The following is a 19,886-nucleotide window of genomic DNA, read 5'->3' as shown; positions in this document are numbered from 1 at the left end:
TATTGTTGTATAGAAGATAAAAAATCATCAGTATGTTTGGTATTTCCAAACTTTTAAACGCTACTGCACATACACTAGCTACGTTGGCTGTTCGTTCGCAGTTGTTCTGAGAGCATTTGGATAATGTTACTCTAGAGCAGAGGTCACTAATAGGCGGACGCTGTTTTATGCGGACCTGGACCTATAACCGATAAAAAGTGTGGAAAATTATTTAATTTTGATGGGGTGGTCCTATTTTAAGCGCTGTAGCTTTTCTAGCCTTTACGGTGCGTTGTAAATATCACATGTGACGTCAGCCAATCAGATTTGTGTATTATGTTTAGCACTGAGACTCGAGTGACGCACACACAGGGGAGGGACGAGGCGGGAAACAGCAGTCAGAGAAGAAAGTGAGTCAGAGGAAAGTTATTTCACATGGCGTGCTCTAAAAAGAGAAAAGTGACTGAAAATAAATAAATGAATATTGTTGAAATCACTGAATTGTACTTTATTTGATTTGACATTCAGTTGTTGACTGTATAGGATGTCGATATACCTACTAGGCTACTTCAGCTTACAATATATGGCACTGAGTCATAATGCTAGTTAGACATTATGATGTTCCAGACCTTTGCTTGAGGATATTTACTTCAACTGGACCTTATTGAATTTTAATTAAATACCCCTGCTCTAGAGTGTCCTGTCTTCTGTTTGGGTCTTAATGACCTGTTCATGATTCTGTTGATTGGAGATAAAGAACCAGAGAAAAGACCAAAGCCTGGACAATTCTGATCTCTGTTTGTAGGAACATACTATTATGTTTAATCGTCCTTGTTCTGCTGAGTGCCAATCTGTGGCATTTTTCTTGACTGTTGTATGGTTAGTAGGGGCGCAACGGATCACAAATCTTTTACCCATGGTCTTAAATTAAACCAACATTCAAGGTGTCTGGTGTTAACATAAAATCCTAAAGTAAAATAGGCAATACTCAGTTTTTAAATTAAAGTGCAGTATGTGGCATAATGATACCTTCTTCATTTGAACAACACTGAATGAAAAATAGACTTTGTCCACACCTCCAACAAAAAGTAAAAAAGAAATAAAGCATAACTGAGGATATCTGCGTTGTCTAGAGAGAGGGTAGACCTCTTTGTGGTCACTGTGTACCCTGCTGTGGAGAACAACCTCTTGCTAGGAACTGCCAAGCACAGCTTTTCCACCATGCCAGTGTATCACCATCCACTGGAATGCCACTAGCTACCTTGTAGGATGCCACCTTCTCTTTGATGGTGTTGGCAAATGTCTTGCCAGTGTCCTTGCTCGTAGAGGTCTCCTGGTGTGTCTGATCCATGTATGTACTCTGGCATAGGGCAGGGTCTAAGTGAGACAGGGACTTGAACCTTGCCATGTAGATTAGGGGGGTCAGTGTATCTTGGGTTCAGGTCCTCTCTAATGGCACCCTTGACATCTCTAGCGATGGTGCTGTCTTCCTCACTTGAGGCCATGGATTGTAAAATCCTTGTTTTTTTTTAAGGTAGGATCACAGATGGTGCAGTTTCAGTGCACAATAGGGTTGTAACTGTTTTGAGGGGCTATTCAACTAACAATTTTGTAGCTTTTTCCATTAACAGTTCATATTTTTGTCTCTTTCTTTGTCTTTCCCAGAAGTTGTCTTCTGCTCCAAGTGTGCCCAGCTCAAATTGAACTCAACAAACACATCAAAAGATGCCACCAAGTTGAGTGTGTCAGACTGCTGAGATTTGGAGAGTTAATATGACGATATGGCGTGCAGAAGAAGCACCAGTCCACCTCCAACAACCTCTGGCACTCTCCTTTTTAAGATGTCTCGCAGGAGAACGCAAAGCAAAAGAGACAAAGAGAAAACTCACCAGTGCTCGGACTGCGGGAAGAGTTTTAATCAACAGAGTCATCTCCAGACACACCAGCGCGTTCACACAGGAGTGAAACCGTATCATTGTTCAGACTGTGGGATGAGTTTTAATCATCAGGGTACGCTCCAGACCCACCAGCGCATTCACACAGGAGAGAAACCGTATCATTGTCCAGACTGTGGCAAGAGTTTTAATCGGCATAGTAGTCTTCGACAGCACCGGCGCATTCACACGGGAGAGAAACCGTTTCGCTGCTCAGCGTGCATGAAGAGTTTTAGTCGGCAGAGTAGTCTTCAGCTGCACGAGCGCACTCACAGCGGAGTGAAACCGTATCCCTGCTCAGACTGCGGGAAGAGTTTCAATCATCAGAGCAACCTGCTAAGGCACCAGCGCATTCACACAGGAGAGAAACCGTATTACTGCTCGGAGTGCGGGAAGAGTTTCAATCAGCCAGGTAGTCTCCAAACGCATCAGCGCATCCACACGGGAGAGAAGCCGTATTACTGCTCGGATTGTGGGAAGAGTTTTAGTCAGCAGAGTAACCTCCAGCAACACCAGTGCGTTCCCTCAGGAGACAACCCCTATCCCTGCTCAGACTGCGGGAGGAGCTTTAATCATCTGAATGGTCTCCAAACGCACCAGCGCGTTCACACCGGGGAGAAACCGTTTAACTGTTCAGACTGTGGCAAGAGTTTTAATTATCAAAGTCATCTCCAGCTGCACCAGCTGATCCACACCGGAGAGAAACCATTTCTCTGCTCAGACTGTGGGAAGTGTTTTAATCGAAAGAGTCATCTCCAGACACACCAGCTCATTCACACAGGAGAGAAACCGCATCACTGCTCAGACTGTGGGAAGAGTTTTAATCGGCGGAGTAATCTCAAAGCTCACCGGCGCATTCACACGGGAGAGAAGCCGTATCGCTGCTTTGAATGTGGACGAAGCTTCAGACAAACGAGGAGTTTAAAGAGACACGAGTGCGCTAAGAAGAAAGTTGAAAACTCATGATGTGATGAGTTAGTGAGATATAATTTTGTAAAGGTTAACCCGAATTATGTATCATTTATCATATACTTTTCTCTCTCACCCCAGATTTCACCTGCTAATACATTTTTGATGCTTGAAATCTGCTGAAAGATTATTCGTTTTATGTCAGAATCGCAATTGAGGAGTGCAATTTTCAAATCGCAAGAGCTTGAATGTTTTAAAGTATGGTCTGTATTATATTACAACATTATCTTAAGTTTAAATTTATCCTAAGAACAGAGCTTGAACTACCTGTAGAGGAACTAGACCAATCAGAGGCAACCAAACATCACAACATCAGTGACATCACAACCACAACTTACTGACAGTCTGGCACACTACATTCAGGGTTCAATCCTCAGGCCAGAAAAGGATATTCTGGTTTTCTTAGCCAAAACAAAAGGCATTTGTATTTTCTGATTTCTAGAAAACATCCACATCCACATCACAGTTGCAATATTAGTCAGAATTGCAATTAGACATTTTTTTCCAAATCATTCAGCCCTACAAACAAGTAACCTAAGCTTATACCCCATCATACTAACGCTGTGTATGCCTAAATTGTTGTACACTTGCCTCCACATACATGGTTTGGCTGAATAATGACATTCGTATATTAACAGTTTCATAGTAGACATATCATTATTTTAGCATCAGCTAAAGTATCTGTTGATCAATGATATCCAACACTCCCCTTTTCAAGAGCTACTGTCCTGCAGAGTTTTGGTGTGGTCACTGGTGCATCTAATCCAGCCAATCAGGAACTAATATAGAAGTTAATTAGCTGGAGCAGGTGTGGCAGATTGTGGTTGGAACTAGACTCAACAGGATGGTAGATCTACAGGAGGAGGGTTGGAGACTACTGGTATATATACATGCCACATAATAGAACAAAAAAAGGAAACCTGACTTTGCGATCAATTCTTTTTGTGAGAATTCTTTTTGTCTGTTGATGAAGTAAGTACAGCCCTGGCTTTGGGAGATTGGTATTCTGATCTGGGCTTTGACTATGCCATTCCACAACCTCCATTTCCTCCTTTTGAACCATTCCTTGGTGGATTTACTTGTATGTTTGGGATCATTATCCTGTAGCATAGTCCACTTCTTCAGCTTCAGTTTTTTGGCAGATGGTCTGACGTTGTCCTCAAGCACTCCCTGATATGAAAGAGTATTAATTCATAGTCGATTCTGTGATTGCAAGTTGGCCAGCAAAGCAGCCCGAAACCATAACACTGCCACCACCATGCTTTACAGTTGTTACAAGATTCTTCTGATCAAATGCTGTCTTTGGTTTTTGCTGATCATGGCTTCTGGTACTGTGACCAAACAACTCTATCTCTGACTTGTTTGTCTATAGCACATTGTTCCAGAAGTCCTGGTCTATGCCTAGGTGTCGGCAAACTTTAGCCTTGCTTTGATGTTCGTTTTAGACAGCAAATGCTTCCTCCTGGTGCAGCTCCCATGTATGTCAAATTATGACTTTGACATCCAACTTTGACAACCACAGTGGCAAGAGCTACCTGCAGATTCTGTGATGAAATTCTGGGATTCTTAAAGCATCTTAAGGTCTGCTCTTGGGTTAAATTTGCTGGGGCAGCCTGGCCTGGATATGTCAGCAATAGTTTGAAATCTTCTTTATTTGTAGATGATCTTCTGGACAGTGGAAGGATTGGTTTCTAATATTTTGGAAACACTTCTCAAACCCCTTCTCAGACTCATAGTCATCTGCAACCTTCTTTCTGAAGGCCTCAGAGAGCTCCTTTGGTCTAGGCATGATAATACCCCAAACTCCAATAACTAAAGAGCTGATCAGATATCTGTTTAAATAAGACAAGTTCCTCCAAGTTATTCTCTAATAGTGTTCTGATCATTAGCAACTAAACAAATGCACCTGATTTTAATTTGGCACATTTAAGACAGTGATATATGTAGGGTTGTACTTTTTTTCATATCAGGAAACTGCATTTATGTTTATTTCAGTTATATAAACGATGACAGAAACGTTAATTGTAGATCTCACTTGTTAAATTATATCACCTTTATCCATCAACATTGTTTGAATGAAGACTGGATATGTGTATGTCCAAATATGCTGGAAAAGTCTGTTTTATGGGGTGAACGTACTTCTTTACATAACTGTATAGCACTATTCATAATGTACACTGTCTGCATCTAAGTGTAATCGATGACTTGTCCCATTTACCATCTATTTCTCAGCCTTTAGGTGATAATCACTATACAGCGCTCCATAACTGTGGTCATATAATGGATTAAAAATGGAAAATATTCAAAAAAGACACAAACTGCAAGTTTTTGGAATCGATTCCTAATATACTAAGTCACAGGTTCATAATGATTAGCATAAACTTGGAAGATCTGTAATGAGTAATTCCTAAATGTGTAGCCTGCTAATTAGCTCAGTTAATGGAAAGACATTATTCACAAGCTTTAAACTAAGTTAAGTAATGGTCAGCTTAACAGACAGCTAGAGGACTTTGACATTGCTAGTATTACTAATTTTGGCCAGTTTTTGCCAACATCTTTCGCACTTCATTCATCTTGAGTAACCTGCACAGGTAAGGAGGACAGGATGTCATGTATGCTCTGCTTCTTTCTACCTAACCTAGTGAAGCTGGTGGGACAGCAAAACCACTAGGGTCTAAACTAGAGGTCGTCAGTCTTCAAATCTGGACCTTGAATCCAGTCTCTGGTCCTGTATTTGATAATGAGTGGCAGTTAACTGAACTATTGATGGAACTCATTGTAAGTGTCGGAACCTGGATTCAAGGTCTAAATTTAGAAAGATGGCTAAATTTAAAAAAGATGGTTATTTAAGGGTTCATTAGTAAAGACAGTGGTTCTGTATAGAACCATGAACAATCAAAGAACTATTTGCATGATCAGAGGGTGAAATGGTTCTTCAGATTGATGGAGAATGTGTTGTATTTGGTTCTTTATAGAACCTATTTAAAAAGGGTTCTACAGGTACAAGCTTGGCATAGTAACAATAGTAGAACCCTTTTTGATGCTACAAAGAACCATATACAACACATTCTTCATCAATCTGAAGAACCATTTTACCATGCAAAGAACCCTTTAATCATGCAAATGGTGTTTGATTGTTCATGGTTCTGTACAGAACCATTGTCTTTACTAAAGAACCATTCTATAGCCATCTTTTTGTATAAGTGTATAATCCACCCCTCCCATGTTTTTTAGTTTACTCAACGAGATTAGGATCATTTTTTGGTATTGACTTCTGATAAATTGAATATTATGTTGTATTTTTCATATTTTTATTATATTAATAATTTGTCAAACTTTTGGTTAATTATTTTTTCCTTATCTTTTTGGATCCCTAGTGATTAAGATGTTTAACTGAACACTTTAAATTAGATATACTATGTGTATCGTTCTTTCAAAACATGCAGCACTGTTTTGGTTAGTTGCTTATTTAATAATTGATAATGTACCAATATATGATTATTGTGATACGCTTTGATGTACATGGATAAACTGGGTTCCTTACTTTAATTGTATTCTTCTGTCTCCTGATTTTTATTTCACGTAGTACAAAAATGAGTGTACTTGTATATAATGCGCAAGCACAAATCCCATAGCTGATCATGTCTTTTGCATATTCATTAGAAGACCAACTTTTAATTGGTAGCTTTGGTTTGGTTTCTACGCACGATCCAATTCATTTCTTGTTATAGCTGACTTTTGTACTGTAAACAATTGATCATAAACTATAAGCACCTATAAAAACTAAGAGATTCACTGTCATTATAACACTTACTGTAGCAGTTGCTGTAATTTCTGTTTATTGTTAAGGAGCTTTCCTGTACTAGTTTGACTGATCTGCACCCACACACATAAACACACCTTGAGGGTGACTGAAAGGTAAGATCAGTATAATCGGGATCATGTTGGGTTCAGTTAACATGTTACTACCTACGTAAAACTGGGATTTCTTGATAACCAGGGTCATCTTATCAATATATCCTGCTTCCAATATTTCACTGCATGTGTGATCTGTTCTTATGTAATGCAGTCTGTAAATAAATATTCCTAGATCAATATGTGGCATGTTTTGATAGTTTTAATTGTCTAAAGTACTTTTTAGTAATTTCTTCTTATTAGTAACTGTGGTAATTTTAAATGAATGACAATCTATAATACATATTTGGTAACTTCATTAGTCAAAGATAATGCGCTAAACTCAGGCTAACGCTCGAACCGCGGACTAACGTGCTGAACTCAGGCTAACGCTCTAACCACTGGCTAACGCGCTAATGTCAGGCTAACGCTCTAACAGCGGGCTAACGTGCTAAACTCAGGCTATCGCTCTAACAGCGGGCTAACGCGCTAAACTCAGGCTACCGCTCTAACCACAAGCTAACGCGTTAGACTCAGGCTAACGCTCTCACAGCGGGCTAACGCGCTAAACTCAGGCTAACGCTCTAACTGCGGACTAACGCGCTAAACTCAGGCTAACGCTCTAACTGCGGACTAACGCGCTAAACTCAGGCTAACGCTCTAACTGCGGACTAACGCGCTAAACTCAGGCTAACGCTCTAACTGCGGACTAACGCGCTAAACTCAGGCTAACGCTCTAACTGCTCTAACTGGTATTTATTAATATTAGTATTTAGTCTATATTCAGATCTTAAAAATACAAAATGCTTTGCTCTCATAAATATGTTTTTATCTCCTAGAGTCCAGATAAAATCTATATGTCAACCCATTTGCATTACCACTGGTAAAAATGCAATATAATAACCAATAATAATTATTATTATTATTCTGTACTTCTGAAAGTAGTTTGCTGATTGGCTGTGTTCTGTATTCATGTTACTAATTCGAGCTTCTGCAACTCATTGTGGTCAATAAATACTAAACATTGTTATATTCCAGGTATGCATGTATCCCTCCACCATGAATGGAGTTTAAGTTCTCTAAACTATCATAAAACAGTGTCTCAGTCATCAGGCAGTGAATTCATAACCATTTCATGTAGTAACTTTCTGTGAGGGAGCTTTTAGAGGTGGACGTCTGGTTCCTATCACCACCACTGTGAACAGTTCTGACTCGGTAAGTTTATCTAGAACTGAGCGTTTCACACCAAACTGCTCTGAACCACTGTGAACCGCTCTGAACACCTCTGAACCACTGTGAACCAGACTTCGGAGATCCCCTGCTGTAATTAACCAATTAACTAATAAACAAATTTACTAATTAACATTAGTAAATACATACTTACGAATCACGAATCTTTAAATATCGCATCAGAACTGTGTTGTGGTGTTGTGATAATATCATAACATGGGGCCTCTAGTGATTCCCTCCCCTAGTAAATGTACCCACCTCCAGCAGCTCAGTCTTGTGAGGTTTAAGCCACACCCATTTTCAGGACGTGTTGAAAAATGTGTGAACAGTACTTAGTCCAAGCAACCGGTTCGAATACGTTTCCTGCTGCTCCACACTGAGAGCTACAGTGCTTTCATTTATTCTGAGAAATAAATGCAACTGAAACCACGCTAGCAAGCTAGCAGTCTGGAGCAGGAAACACTGGACTGCACCCGGCAGGCATTCCGGTCCTGCCCTTCAAGGCTTCTAACCTACAGTTGACTGGTAGATAATTGTAGGATGCTTGTCCAAAATATCTTCACCAAACATTAGAAGTGTTCTAACTAAAATGATGCCATACTGGGTGTTTAAAGTACAATGGGAGTTAGGTTGACATAGTTTGAAAATGCCTGAATCTCTTTACATTGTGTGTAAATTTCATGATGAATGGACCAAAAGAAACAACCCAGAATTACTTGGAAAAACCTTTGGTTCCATTGACTTACATTAAAAGTAAAGTAGGTTTTTTCCTTCTCCTGTAAAGTTACCATTTTGGAGATTATCATGAATATATATATGTGTGTGTGTGTGTACATTTTTTATAAAGTGGACGTGAATGTCCACTAACACCTTATTTTTATATTTCTGATCAAAATAGTTAGCTGTCTTGGCGGCCATAAAATGTGTCTTTTTTCAGTTTTAACCTCTTTTCACAGCAGCCATAAAATGTAATTTCCACTATTTGTGTTTTGAAGCTCCCTCAGATTTTGCGCGATGCCATTTTAAAAAAAATTAATGGAATATATATTTACAGAAATTGTGTTCAAATGCTATGTTTATTGTATTAGTTGTACAGAATAGTCTGATATGAAGAAAGCTGCAGGTGTTTGTTTTAATCTCACTACGGCCGTTTTTGTGGAGAGGTGTAAACTGTTTTTCACAGTATGGGGTTCTCACCCCTCCCTTTCACCCCTCATTGCTCACTAGCAGCTCAACACAGTCTGAACATTTCAGAGTCCTAGTTCATCTGATAACAGAGTTACAGGGAAAATACATTTTATTTCATTATGTTAATCAATAATATATCCAAATTGATTTCCATTTCAATGGTAAATGGTCACTAGGGGGCACTGCAGAAAGATGTAAAATTACACAGTAAAGACTAAAAAGCTAAATGTCATCTTCTTTTCTACGGCTAGTAAAAGATTTTTTCCAGCTCTTACAAGACGTCTTGAATACGACCACAAAACTATCTCTTCTACGTCCTGAGAAAACATATTAAAAACATTCACTTTGGTTAAAATCTAGTTTTTATGCTTTTTAGATGTTTCTGCACTCAGTTTAGTTATATATTCACAATTATCAAAACTACTAAAACCACCCCCCTCCCTCCCTCCACCAGTTATCATACAGGAACAACCTGAAACCAAAACCAGCAGGAAAAAAAACTCACTCTTTACACACCTTCTGTCTAAAACAGTAACAGTTCACTGCAGGTTGATGCATCTTCAGGACTTTATTTATCAGTAATGATCAATACAGTTTATTTGATTGATTTAAAACACATTTAACTAAATCTTTCTCTTGCAAGATTGTTACCGCTTCTCTGACGAAATGTCTGCGGAGAAAATAATTCAATCGGTGATTTATATCTGTGATATATGTTCATATATATACTAGTTTACAGTAAAGAAAAAAAAAAGTGGACGCTGGCCTGTGCAGCGGTCGGCTAAACATGCTGTGTTTAGGCCGGAGAGGAAAACGACATTCAAAAGAGAAGAGAAACCTTTTAGCCACTGTGGGTTAAATCAGTAGATGAGCTAATGCTAATGCTAACAGTAATAGAATAACTGAAGACTTAGTGAGAAGACACTGTTCTGACAGTTTATTAGGTACACCTTCTGCCTCTTACTTGTCGTTTTATCTTCTGCACTAAATAAACGCTGAACCTACATACCAGGTTAGAAACCTTGCTGGACTAAACACGGAGACTAAACTACAGTAAAGAGGAACAAACGATGAACAGAGACAGTGAGTGTGTTTACATGCACTCAATAATCCAATCATAATTGGGTTTCTGCAGTTATCCAGTTATTCAAAAGGTCCTGTAAACACCATACTCCGATCTAGAAATCTGATTAAGAAATCTGACAATTAAGATTACTGACAAAATCAGATTTTCTGCAGTTATCGAATTATTAAGTACATGTAAACGCAGTCAGCGTCGACTCTAACATGCGAACTTGAGAGCTATTTATGCTGTGAGAAACTATTGACAACTATTTTCATTTGGTTCTAGGTAAAAAAAAGTGTAAATGCTCTAAGTGTAAATATCTGTTGAGTTTCAGGGTTTAAGCCCAGTAGGAGACGTTAATCACCCACTCCAGGTTATATGTTTATATCGATGCACTGTTTAACTACTTCGCCTGAACTGATGCAAAGATGACACTCATAAGGGTCACTGTCAGAGCTACGGGAAAGAGGGCTACGGGAACGGTCACGATCACGGGAATGGCCAGGCTTAGGGGGATGATCACGATCACGGGAATGGCCGGGCCTAGGGGAACGGTCACGGCTGCGGTCAGAGTCAGATTTATGGACAGGGTAACAACGATAGAGTGGCACTTCATTTATTTTTTTTAGGTATTCCTCTAGATCAAAGTTACGCTTATCATAATTAAATATCCGATTGTAGACAAAAGCTGTTGGACCTTGGTGCCCTGTAAAAATATAAAGGGCATCAAGAATGTTCCGGTCTCCGTCCTCGTGTAAGCAGGTACCTATACAGGGGGAGTTGTAGGTGTAGAAGATCACACAGCCGTCTTTGTTTTTGTTCAGGAGATTCTTCATGGGGGAGTGTTCTGGATCTGGCTCCCTCAGGAGGAGGTACTCTGAGTGGTAGAACCCTTTGTTGTTGCTTGATTTTCGCAACGCACCAATCAGCTCTTTTCCTTGATACAGCTTGTTAACACCGTTCATGTCCCTTTTCGCAGCATCTGGTTTGTCGTTTTTAAGGAAGCTGCCGTCATCGAGATTAGAGCCTGCAGTGCAGTAACGAGCTGGGACGTTGATGGCCACTGCAAACTGATCTCCTTGCTTTGGACTGTACCTAAACACATAAAGAACTGCTCAAGCACAAGAGCTCAAAGAGTTTTATTTAATATTTTTTTCATTTCATTTAATATTTTTTTTATTTCATATTCTTTTTCATATTTAATATTTTTGTGTAACTATCAAACATATCACTGCGGAACAAAACCTCGTATCTCCAAAATGGTAACTTTAAAGGAAAAGGAAAAAACATACTTTACTTTTAATGTAAGTCAATGGAACCAGAATTTTTTCCAAGTCATTTTGGGCCGTTTCTTTTGGTGCATTCATCATGAATCAGATAATGTAAAGAATATCAGGCTTTTTCAAATCATGTCAAAAATTGAAAATTGAGATACAAGGTTTTGTTCCAACAACAGCTATAATTAAAGTAAGGTGTTAAGCAGGTGTTGGTAAGTGTCGTCTTACTCTTTCTGAAGTTTACTGATGATGCGAGCCAGAGCGTTCTGGTCCACATCAGCTTCAGTCCCTCTCAGACAGAGAGAGAGAAGACAGAGCAGGACCACTTTCAGAGTTCCACTGAGAACCTGCAGAGATCAGTTACACGCTAAATAAGTATGCTCCATGTGTTAGAAGCTACAGTCACACTTCAGGTCTGCCATTCATGTCACCTTGTGAAATGAGTGTGGCTGGAGCGGAAGTCGGCTAACTCGGCAGCCATAAACAGTAAAAAATACAAAGGTAAACATAATCATAATCATAGCAGATCATTTTATACTTGCCATAGCACAGTTCTGCACATAAAAAAAATTTGTGGATTACTTAACAGTTAGCACATTCGCTTACCCAAAAGCCACAAAAAGCTATTCAAAAATGCAGATTCACATGTCAAAGTTCACCAAAGCTGAACTCAACATGACATTCCATGTATCCACGCTAGAAGTCTGAATCGCAAAACCACTCACTGCTTCAAATTCCATTGAAATGAATGTAATTTCGCTCCCAGAACTAAACAGAGAAACTGTGACTCGTTTGTTTGCTGAACTGTTGGTTTCTGGCTGATTTCAGTTCGTTTAGTTGTTCCGAAAAGCTTGCTTAGGATCAACAACATGTCATTCCACCAGGGGTGCCAAAACTTTTGCATACGACTGCAAACAACTTCTGTGAGACAATATTCGAGCTGGTCAGATTCTGAACAGAATCTGAAGAATAGAGTGAAAAACAGTGTAAAACAGATTGATTACAGCAAGATCACATTGACCTTCACCTGGAAACACTGAAAAAGCTGAGCTCAACCTGATATTCATACAGTCTTATGGCTCTATCTGTAACGCAGAAGGGATAGGTCTGCCAATATCAAAGCACGTTTGATGGAATATTTGGGGCTTCTTTGCTTTGCTTTGTTCTACATTTAGCAGAATAGTTGTATAAAAGTAACAGGACACAATATATTGCATGTTGTGGTGTATAACATCCCGCTGTGTTATGGTGAGTAACATGGCTGTGATTCGGTCGTGTCATCACAGCCATGTTACTCACCATAACACAGCCCCTCTCGTGCTCTAATGCTTAATTGTATCATCTGATCGAATAGTTTAAATTTTGTCACCCTCAAATGAGAAAAATGATTAAGTGATATGATTATATTACTAATTAATAAAGAGAGCGATTACTTACCATGTTGTTACGCTGTAGCTGCTGCTTGGCAGGTTTTTCAGAAGCAAGCACATGCAGTATTTATAAACACTCCCTGGCCAGAAAAAAAAGAACAGTTATAGATTACTCAATAATTTCTAATACCTACACAAAACACTTTCTGTTCTCCTTTCCAGAAAATACTGCTGTTGCAACTTTTCTTAGAAGAGGATGGTGGAGTCTGCAACAGGGTATTGTGTCACTGTCAGGTCATTTGCTAAGCTGCAAAATCCTACTGTGCTCAACATAATATTTTTCATCTTATGGAACATACATATGCCGAGTGGTCACTTCATTAAGTCCACCTCCTTGTATCTACACTCATTGTCCATTTAATCAGCTCCACTGACTGTATAGTTTCACTTTATAGTTGTACAGTTACAGACTGTAGTCCATCTGTTTCTCTGTGTCCTTTTACCCTGTTCTTCAATAGTCAGGATCCCCACAGGAGCCCCACAGAGCAGGTACTATTTGGGTGGTGGATCATTCTCAGCACTGCAGTAACACTGACGTGGTGGTGGTGTGTTAGTGTGTGTTGTGCTGGTCTGAGTGGATCAGACACGGCAGTGCTGCTGGAGTTTTATTCAGTATCCACTGTGAATTATTTACATTTATGGTGTTTGGCAGATGCTGTTATCCACAGCGACTTGCAATTTGATCATTTTTGCAGAGGTAGGCGAAGGTACTAGTGTTAGGGGTCTTGTCCATGAACTTTTGGGTATTAGTATAGTGTTGGGTGCTAGCCCAGTTGCTAGCCACTCCTGGCTGCAGCATGGAGGGCACAGGTGTTACCCAATTATTCAGTATCTGCTATGAATTATTCAGTTACTACTTTGACTCATTTAGTATCAAATATCTAATATGAATTATGGAGTAACTACTATGAATTATTCAGTTTCTGCAATGAATTATTCAGTATCTACTATAAATTATTCAGTATCTTCTATTAGTATATATAAGAACCTACTATAAAACGATTGTGTACATTTTGTAGGTAGAAGAAGACTGGACCCACATACAGACTTTCAGAGTTAAACCCAGTCAAACCAAACATTTCGCTGGTGATCCATTTGTGGTGTTTGAAGTTTTCCACTTTAACTGATGCAAATTTTCTTCAGAGTGTTCATTCACATGTTAAAGTAGGGAGAGTGGGTTAAATGCCACAAATAGACCCTTTCTTGTCTTGAATGTGAAGGGTTAAGGGGTTAAGGAGAAACGAGAATATACGATTCCATAGAATTTCTAACTTTGGAACTGAAAAACAGTGAGTGAAAATTTGAAAATTTGCCAAACCGCACCCATATACAGCATAAAGCTGAAAAAGAGAAGCTGACAAGTTGGTGATCACGTTATGATCAGATGCACTGATAACACAACTCTGTTCACCAGAAACACATATTACTATAATGTGGCTCTTTGTTGAGTTAGAATTTGTGGGCTGAATCGTAGACTCCCAAAGCAGGAGTATTTTCCCAGAGTGGCAAAGTTAAACTCGTTCTGGCTCTGAAGCTAGTTATGGGAAAAGCTCTCTTGTAGACTGAAATCAGGAAAGATAAACAGCATGATTACTGTCATGCTGTTCTCCTGCAGCTCACAGCAGCATCGGGTTCGACATGGCTTCAAATAACGACACTGTCATTGTAGAAAAGCATTCTGAACGAAACTGAAGTGCCACATGCAGTAAATGCAGTGTTAAACGGAAAGAGGCAAAACTACACTCTTATAAAAGATAGTTCTTCAAGAGTTCTTTAATAAACACAATGGTTCTACGTAGAACCATGGACACCCAAAGAATACTTAAATGGTTCTTTGCATGGTGAAATTGTTCTTCAGATTGAAGGAGAAAGTGTTGTATGTGGTTCTATGAAAAAAGTTCTATATAGCACCAAAAAGTTTCTGCTATTGTTACAAAAAATGCTTTTTGGTGCTATAAACAACCCTGTTTCCAAAAAGATAAGATACCATGTAAAACGTAAGTAAAAACAGAACGCAACAGTCTTTCAGTGTGAGTGAGCAGGATTAAACAGCTGTAGGCCGAGTAGGTAGATGTATGTAAATGTTGTTTGTCATCACATCACAAAAACAGTTCATTCTAAACTGTTTTTGCTTCTTTTCCATGTATGGACTGAAGAGTGAACGGTATGTTTTGAAACTTTTACAATTTTTACATACTGCATAAAACAAAACCATTGGGTCCCACTATATGTGCCCTTTAAAATAAACTAGGAAGCCTTTAAAAGTCATGTAAAAATATAATAACTCCATTTGAGTGTATCATTCACTTTTATAGTCTTCTCTTCCTCTACACTGACAAACAATCCCTGGTGATTCACCCAGAAAGTCAATATTAATAGATCTTTTTTTTTAGGCAAGGCAAGTTTATTTATATAGCACATTTCATACACAAAGGCATTTCGATGATCTTGACATCAATAAAAGCCAAAGGAACATCAAAAGAAAAATAAGGACAAAGTGTTTAAGAATGAAAAACAGAAAAAATGAAAGTTTTCATTCATTTTAAATTTTCAATAATAAAGCTCATGTCATTGTGAGATCTAACGCCTCAGAAAGGCATTTGCTAAGATAATTATAGAAAGATGAAATGAAAATGAAAATTAAAGTGCTAAAGATAAAGACAGTAAAACAGAATTCTAAAATAAGGGATTAAAAGAAATTGAAATAGTGTTAAATAGCTTTTGTGTTGAACGCCAGCGATGCCACAGCCATCCGTAAGTGGAAGCATCCAAGCTGGTCCTCAAGAAAAACCAGTGTAAAAGTGAGCTTGTTGCTGAAGGTTGAGCTATTTCCATTTTCTACAGCGTTCTCTGAGACGGACAGTGAAAACCTCTACATTGTGTCTTTCTACAGAGCAATTATGCCTTGATCCACAAGGTGGCGACAGGCAAAACCATTTCCCCACAGCACTGTGTGCACTGTAGGCTTTTTGCTGGATGATTTGCACTTTTTTTGCTTCAGGCAGAAACAGCACAGATACAGCATGTGTTCAATTCAGTTGCAGAATAGAGCCTAATATCCGTTTTGGGTTAAAATTACTGATAACGCTGTTTCTGTGTTTTTATCTTGATTAGACTAAAACCTCACTGTGTATGAAAGTGCTTACGCTATACATTAAACAGCACCTGTTTCCCTTCTTCCCTTTATTTTATTCATTCTCTGACCTGATTTTAAACTTGTTATAGTGTTCACTATGAATAAACACTGTGAAAAGAACTGAATTAAATTCCACATGAATAAAATCAGGGCTGTTTCTTGCGATAAGCTGTTGTTTAGACCCTTCCAAGCCAGCAGAGGGCCCCACAAGGATATATGTTTCTTAATGCATCATTTTTAACCTTTTTTTCTGAGCCCATGCAGTGATTACCACTACAGAATCGTGTCTGTTTTAATGCAGTGCTGTCTGAAGGCCTGAAGATCACAGCCAGCCAGTACTGGGTTTTTGGCCTCGTCCCTCACATATAGAGATTTCTCTGGATTTTCTTAATCTTTTAATGATATTATGTACAGTAGATGATGAAATCCCCAAGTTCTTTGCTATTTTGCATAGAATTCCAGGTGTTACTCAGATGTATGTTTCCAGAAATGTTTAGTATCCTGTTATTTTAACCTGCTTCAATCATCTAAGCATTTGTCTTAAAATCAGGAGACTGAGTTTGAACCCCAGTGATGCCACAGGCCTCCGTAAGCGGAAGCATCCAAGTTGGCTGTTGCTTGGAGCCCCCCAAGCCAGCAGAGGGCCCCACAACTATGTATATAACATTGATTTGTGGATCATTCTTGCATATAGAGTTATACAGTTGGGGTGGGTTGGGAGCTATTCAGAAACAACTCTATATAAAATGAAAAACTTTTTTCGTGATAAAATGATTCACATTTGAATGAAGCAAATTCAGTGCCGCACTTTAATCACTGTGTTATATCATCGCTGTCCAAAAAAGGGAAAATGTAACTCCATTTTTGTCTATCTTTCATTTTCTGTATTATTTGGGAACACTTCCTGAAGAATGGACCAACAGGAATGCTAATAAATGCTAATAACACGTATTTACATTAACTTGAAAAGTTAAGAACGTTTTTGGCTTCTCATGTAAAGGTGCTAGTTTGGAGATGCATGTTTTTCTTCGGACAGTGACATCATATAACTTTTCACCTGGAAAAACTTATTTAAGATTCACAATCAGACCTTAAAACCACTGTTGTACCTTTGAGGAAACATTTACACTGTTTGTACCTTGATGAACGAAAAATGTACCTGAACAGAACCTTTATTAATAACAGTGTAGAGCTGCTTTTCACTCTACACTGTGTTGGAAAAGGAAGAGAGCTGATGTTTACATATGAAACTACGAGGCTGATGATGTCACTGAAGGTGGACCGGTCAGGCGGGTTTTTGGGTTTCTGTTGAGGCTTCTTGTGCCGCAGCGCTCAGGAAAGTGTTTCATGCAAAACCTTTCTGTTTCAGTGTCGCCACAGCCGTCTGAGTTCTAATATAGCGTCGAAACAGAACAGCTGAGCTCTGAGGCTGCTGGTTTTAAACAGGGTTTCTTTAACTCCTTAAAATTACAGAGTCATTACCGTAATTCTGCCACAATACTAAAATGCAATGTTAGAGTCCCACTATGTCTCACACAGTTACGTATTGAATTGCATTTACTTTCTCGTTCTGTATCAACAAGTTCAAGTCAAGCACTTCTGGCCTTCCCTGTTTTATAGTCCAAGAAATGATAAAAATCTAATTCAAATCATAATCAAATATGTTCTCTCCTGCTTACAAACACAAGCATGATATGGGTAAAGTTTAAACTCTGCATTTTCCACAGTCTCTCAGCTTTTTTCAATAAACTACCAACCAGAAATAATTCAAATAAAAATATGGCCTGATTTTGTTATTGCTGGCCAGCTGCCACTTCTTACGTCTTTCTTGCTTTTTCCAGTTTTCACTCTCACCGTATCTGCAGTCATATCTCATTATTTCTGAAAGACATTCCCTGAATACCTTTTCGCTTTTCCGAGGTTCATTCGGAGAGGTCACGGAAATTTACTGTTTCATGTAGTCTTGAAAAACTGAATAAAACTGGATTCTCGGTACTAAAATACTGTTAAAACCTCAAACACAATGCATCATTGTGGTTTATGTTTTAAAAGAGCTTTAGAAAAGCCTCCAGTTGTCACATAGATGCAGAGCTTCATTAATTTATGCTAATTATTTAATAACTCACATATAAAACTAACATAAACTGCTTCCATGTTTTGCTAACTCCATGCTAGCAGTTCTTTGGACCAGCTACCAAAGCACATTGCTAGCGAGCCTAAACTGCCTTTTATTTAGCGTATTTTTCAGAGAAATGTATTAACGGTGGAGCCCAAAATAGCGCTGTGTTCTCCTGTAAAACACTTTTGAGGTAAGATTCAAAATTTACAATTTGCAACCCAAATTCTTTGCAACATGTATTCTTAGCTAGCTAAATTAGCAAGCTAGTGATAGCAAACCAAGCTTACTTCATTCTAATGCTTGCATAGCAATGTAAAATAATTATGACTGTATCAGAAACTCATCATATTTCATAGCATAGCAGAGTAAATAATCTCTATTTTTCAAACTCCAGTCACAGTTTTTTTGAACTAATTATGAAGTCTGTTAAACTGCTTTCAAGAAAAGCAGCTTCCATGTAAATAAATGGCTTGTTAGCTGAATCTGTTTAGCTAGGTAATCTTTAAACTAGTGATAACAAACCAAGCTGTTAGCATGGGTGCTAACACCCTGCTTTGTTTTCATTATCTTACAAATTAATTTGGTTTACAGTACCTATCAAGGATGTTAGATTAGGGTTTCTTATACTGTACAGCAAATTATCTAGCTAACTTTAATTTCCTCTAAGCTCAGAAACCTGTCTTATTTTATGGGTTAGCTTTATAATTAGCTGCTATTTTTTTAGGTATTCTTTCTGTCAGCATATTACAGTGCAACTGAATTGTATCATTAGCTGATTATGAAGGCTGATGTGAACTGAATCAGGTGTCACAGTAGAGGATACATGAAACATGATGCTAGCATAGAGGCTACATAAAATTATTGTACTAAGGCTGATGGTGGCATCAGGCTTCATGGTGGTTGTATGTAAGCCAGGCTGTTTTGTTACATTAAACCTCAGAATCTCCCACTGCATTCATATCAACGTGACACTTGAGGCCCTCTGGTTGTTTTTCTCATGTCCATTTTACCATCTTGGCTGTAAATATGTCTCAGTATGTGCTGATGTCCTAAAATAGGCTGAAGAATATAATATAAATGAAAACGCAGACTTACTTTGTTCTGCTTTAAGCTTTAGCTCTGCTGTAGACCCTTTTCTCGCATCTCCAGCAGGAAACTTTTCCTCAAAAGTGGAACAGTTTCTTGTAAAATATATCTCAACGTTCGACTTCTTACGAGGCTGAAGGCGCTTCTCATTCGCCAGCTTCTTGTCTGAATTCTCCCGTTCCACCTTAAATGGTGCCTGAGGCACCAGAATGTAACTGCTGCACCATTTAAGGTGGGACGGGACAATTCTAACAAGAAGCTGGCAAATAAGAAACTGACTTCAGCTTCACGACTTTTTAGTGTTTGTCAGTTTCTCATTGCAGATTAAACGTATCAGGAAACCAGCTGGAGTGATTATAAATGCAAGTAAGTCCATTCATCCCCAAATTATCAATGCTCATCTTAAATCTCTCTCTTTGCCGTTTCATTAGCTACTAGCTAGGTGAGACGGTCTGCATTGCTATGGTGACCAGCAGTCTGCACTGATCTTCAGGGTTAAAGGGTGAATTAGCAGTTCTACATTAACTCCAGAGTTTAAGACCATTTATTGTTAAACTGTGTTGAACGATCAGCAGAGC

At 38.7% G+C, this 19,886-nt stretch overlaps 2 protein-coding genes across 2 annotated transcripts in view; one reads left to right on the top strand and one right to left on the bottom strand.

Annotated features, from left to right (window-relative positions):
* Positions 1–5,788, top strand: part of LOC118797231 (zinc finger protein 721-like) — a 43,729-nt gene extending 37,941 nt beyond the window's left edge. Inside the window, exon 6 of the mRNA XM_036556512.1 lies at positions 1,850–5,788. Within this exon, the coding sequence (XP_036412405.1) occupies positions 1,850–2,879 (1,030 nt within the window). The 3' untranslated portion in view covers positions 2,880–5,788. The remainder of the gene's footprint in view (positions 1–1,849) is intronic.
* Positions 5,789–10,410: 4,622 nt separating this feature from the next.
* Positions 10,411–17,972, bottom strand: LOC118797221. Its single transcript, XM_036556501.1, has 3 exons — positions 17,958–17,972; positions 11,766–11,884; positions 10,411–11,355 (listed from the first exon to the last, which is right to left on the bottom strand). Exons 1-3 carry the CDS (start codon positions 17,970–17,972, stop codon positions 10,635–10,637), a joined length of 855 nt encoding a protein of 284 aa, XP_036412394.1. The 3' UTR covers positions 10,411–10,634.
* Positions 17,973–19,886: the final 1,914 nt, after the last annotated feature.

This window comes from Colossoma macropomum, unplaced genomic scaffold, assembly GCF_904425465.1.
Source record: "Colossoma macropomum unplaced genomic scaffold, Colossoma_macropomum, whole genome shotgun sequence".
NCBI lineage: Eukaryota > Metazoa > Chordata > Actinopteri > Characiformes > Serrasalmidae > Colossoma > Colossoma macropomum.
This window is presented reverse-complemented; position numbering and strand designations above follow the sequence as displayed.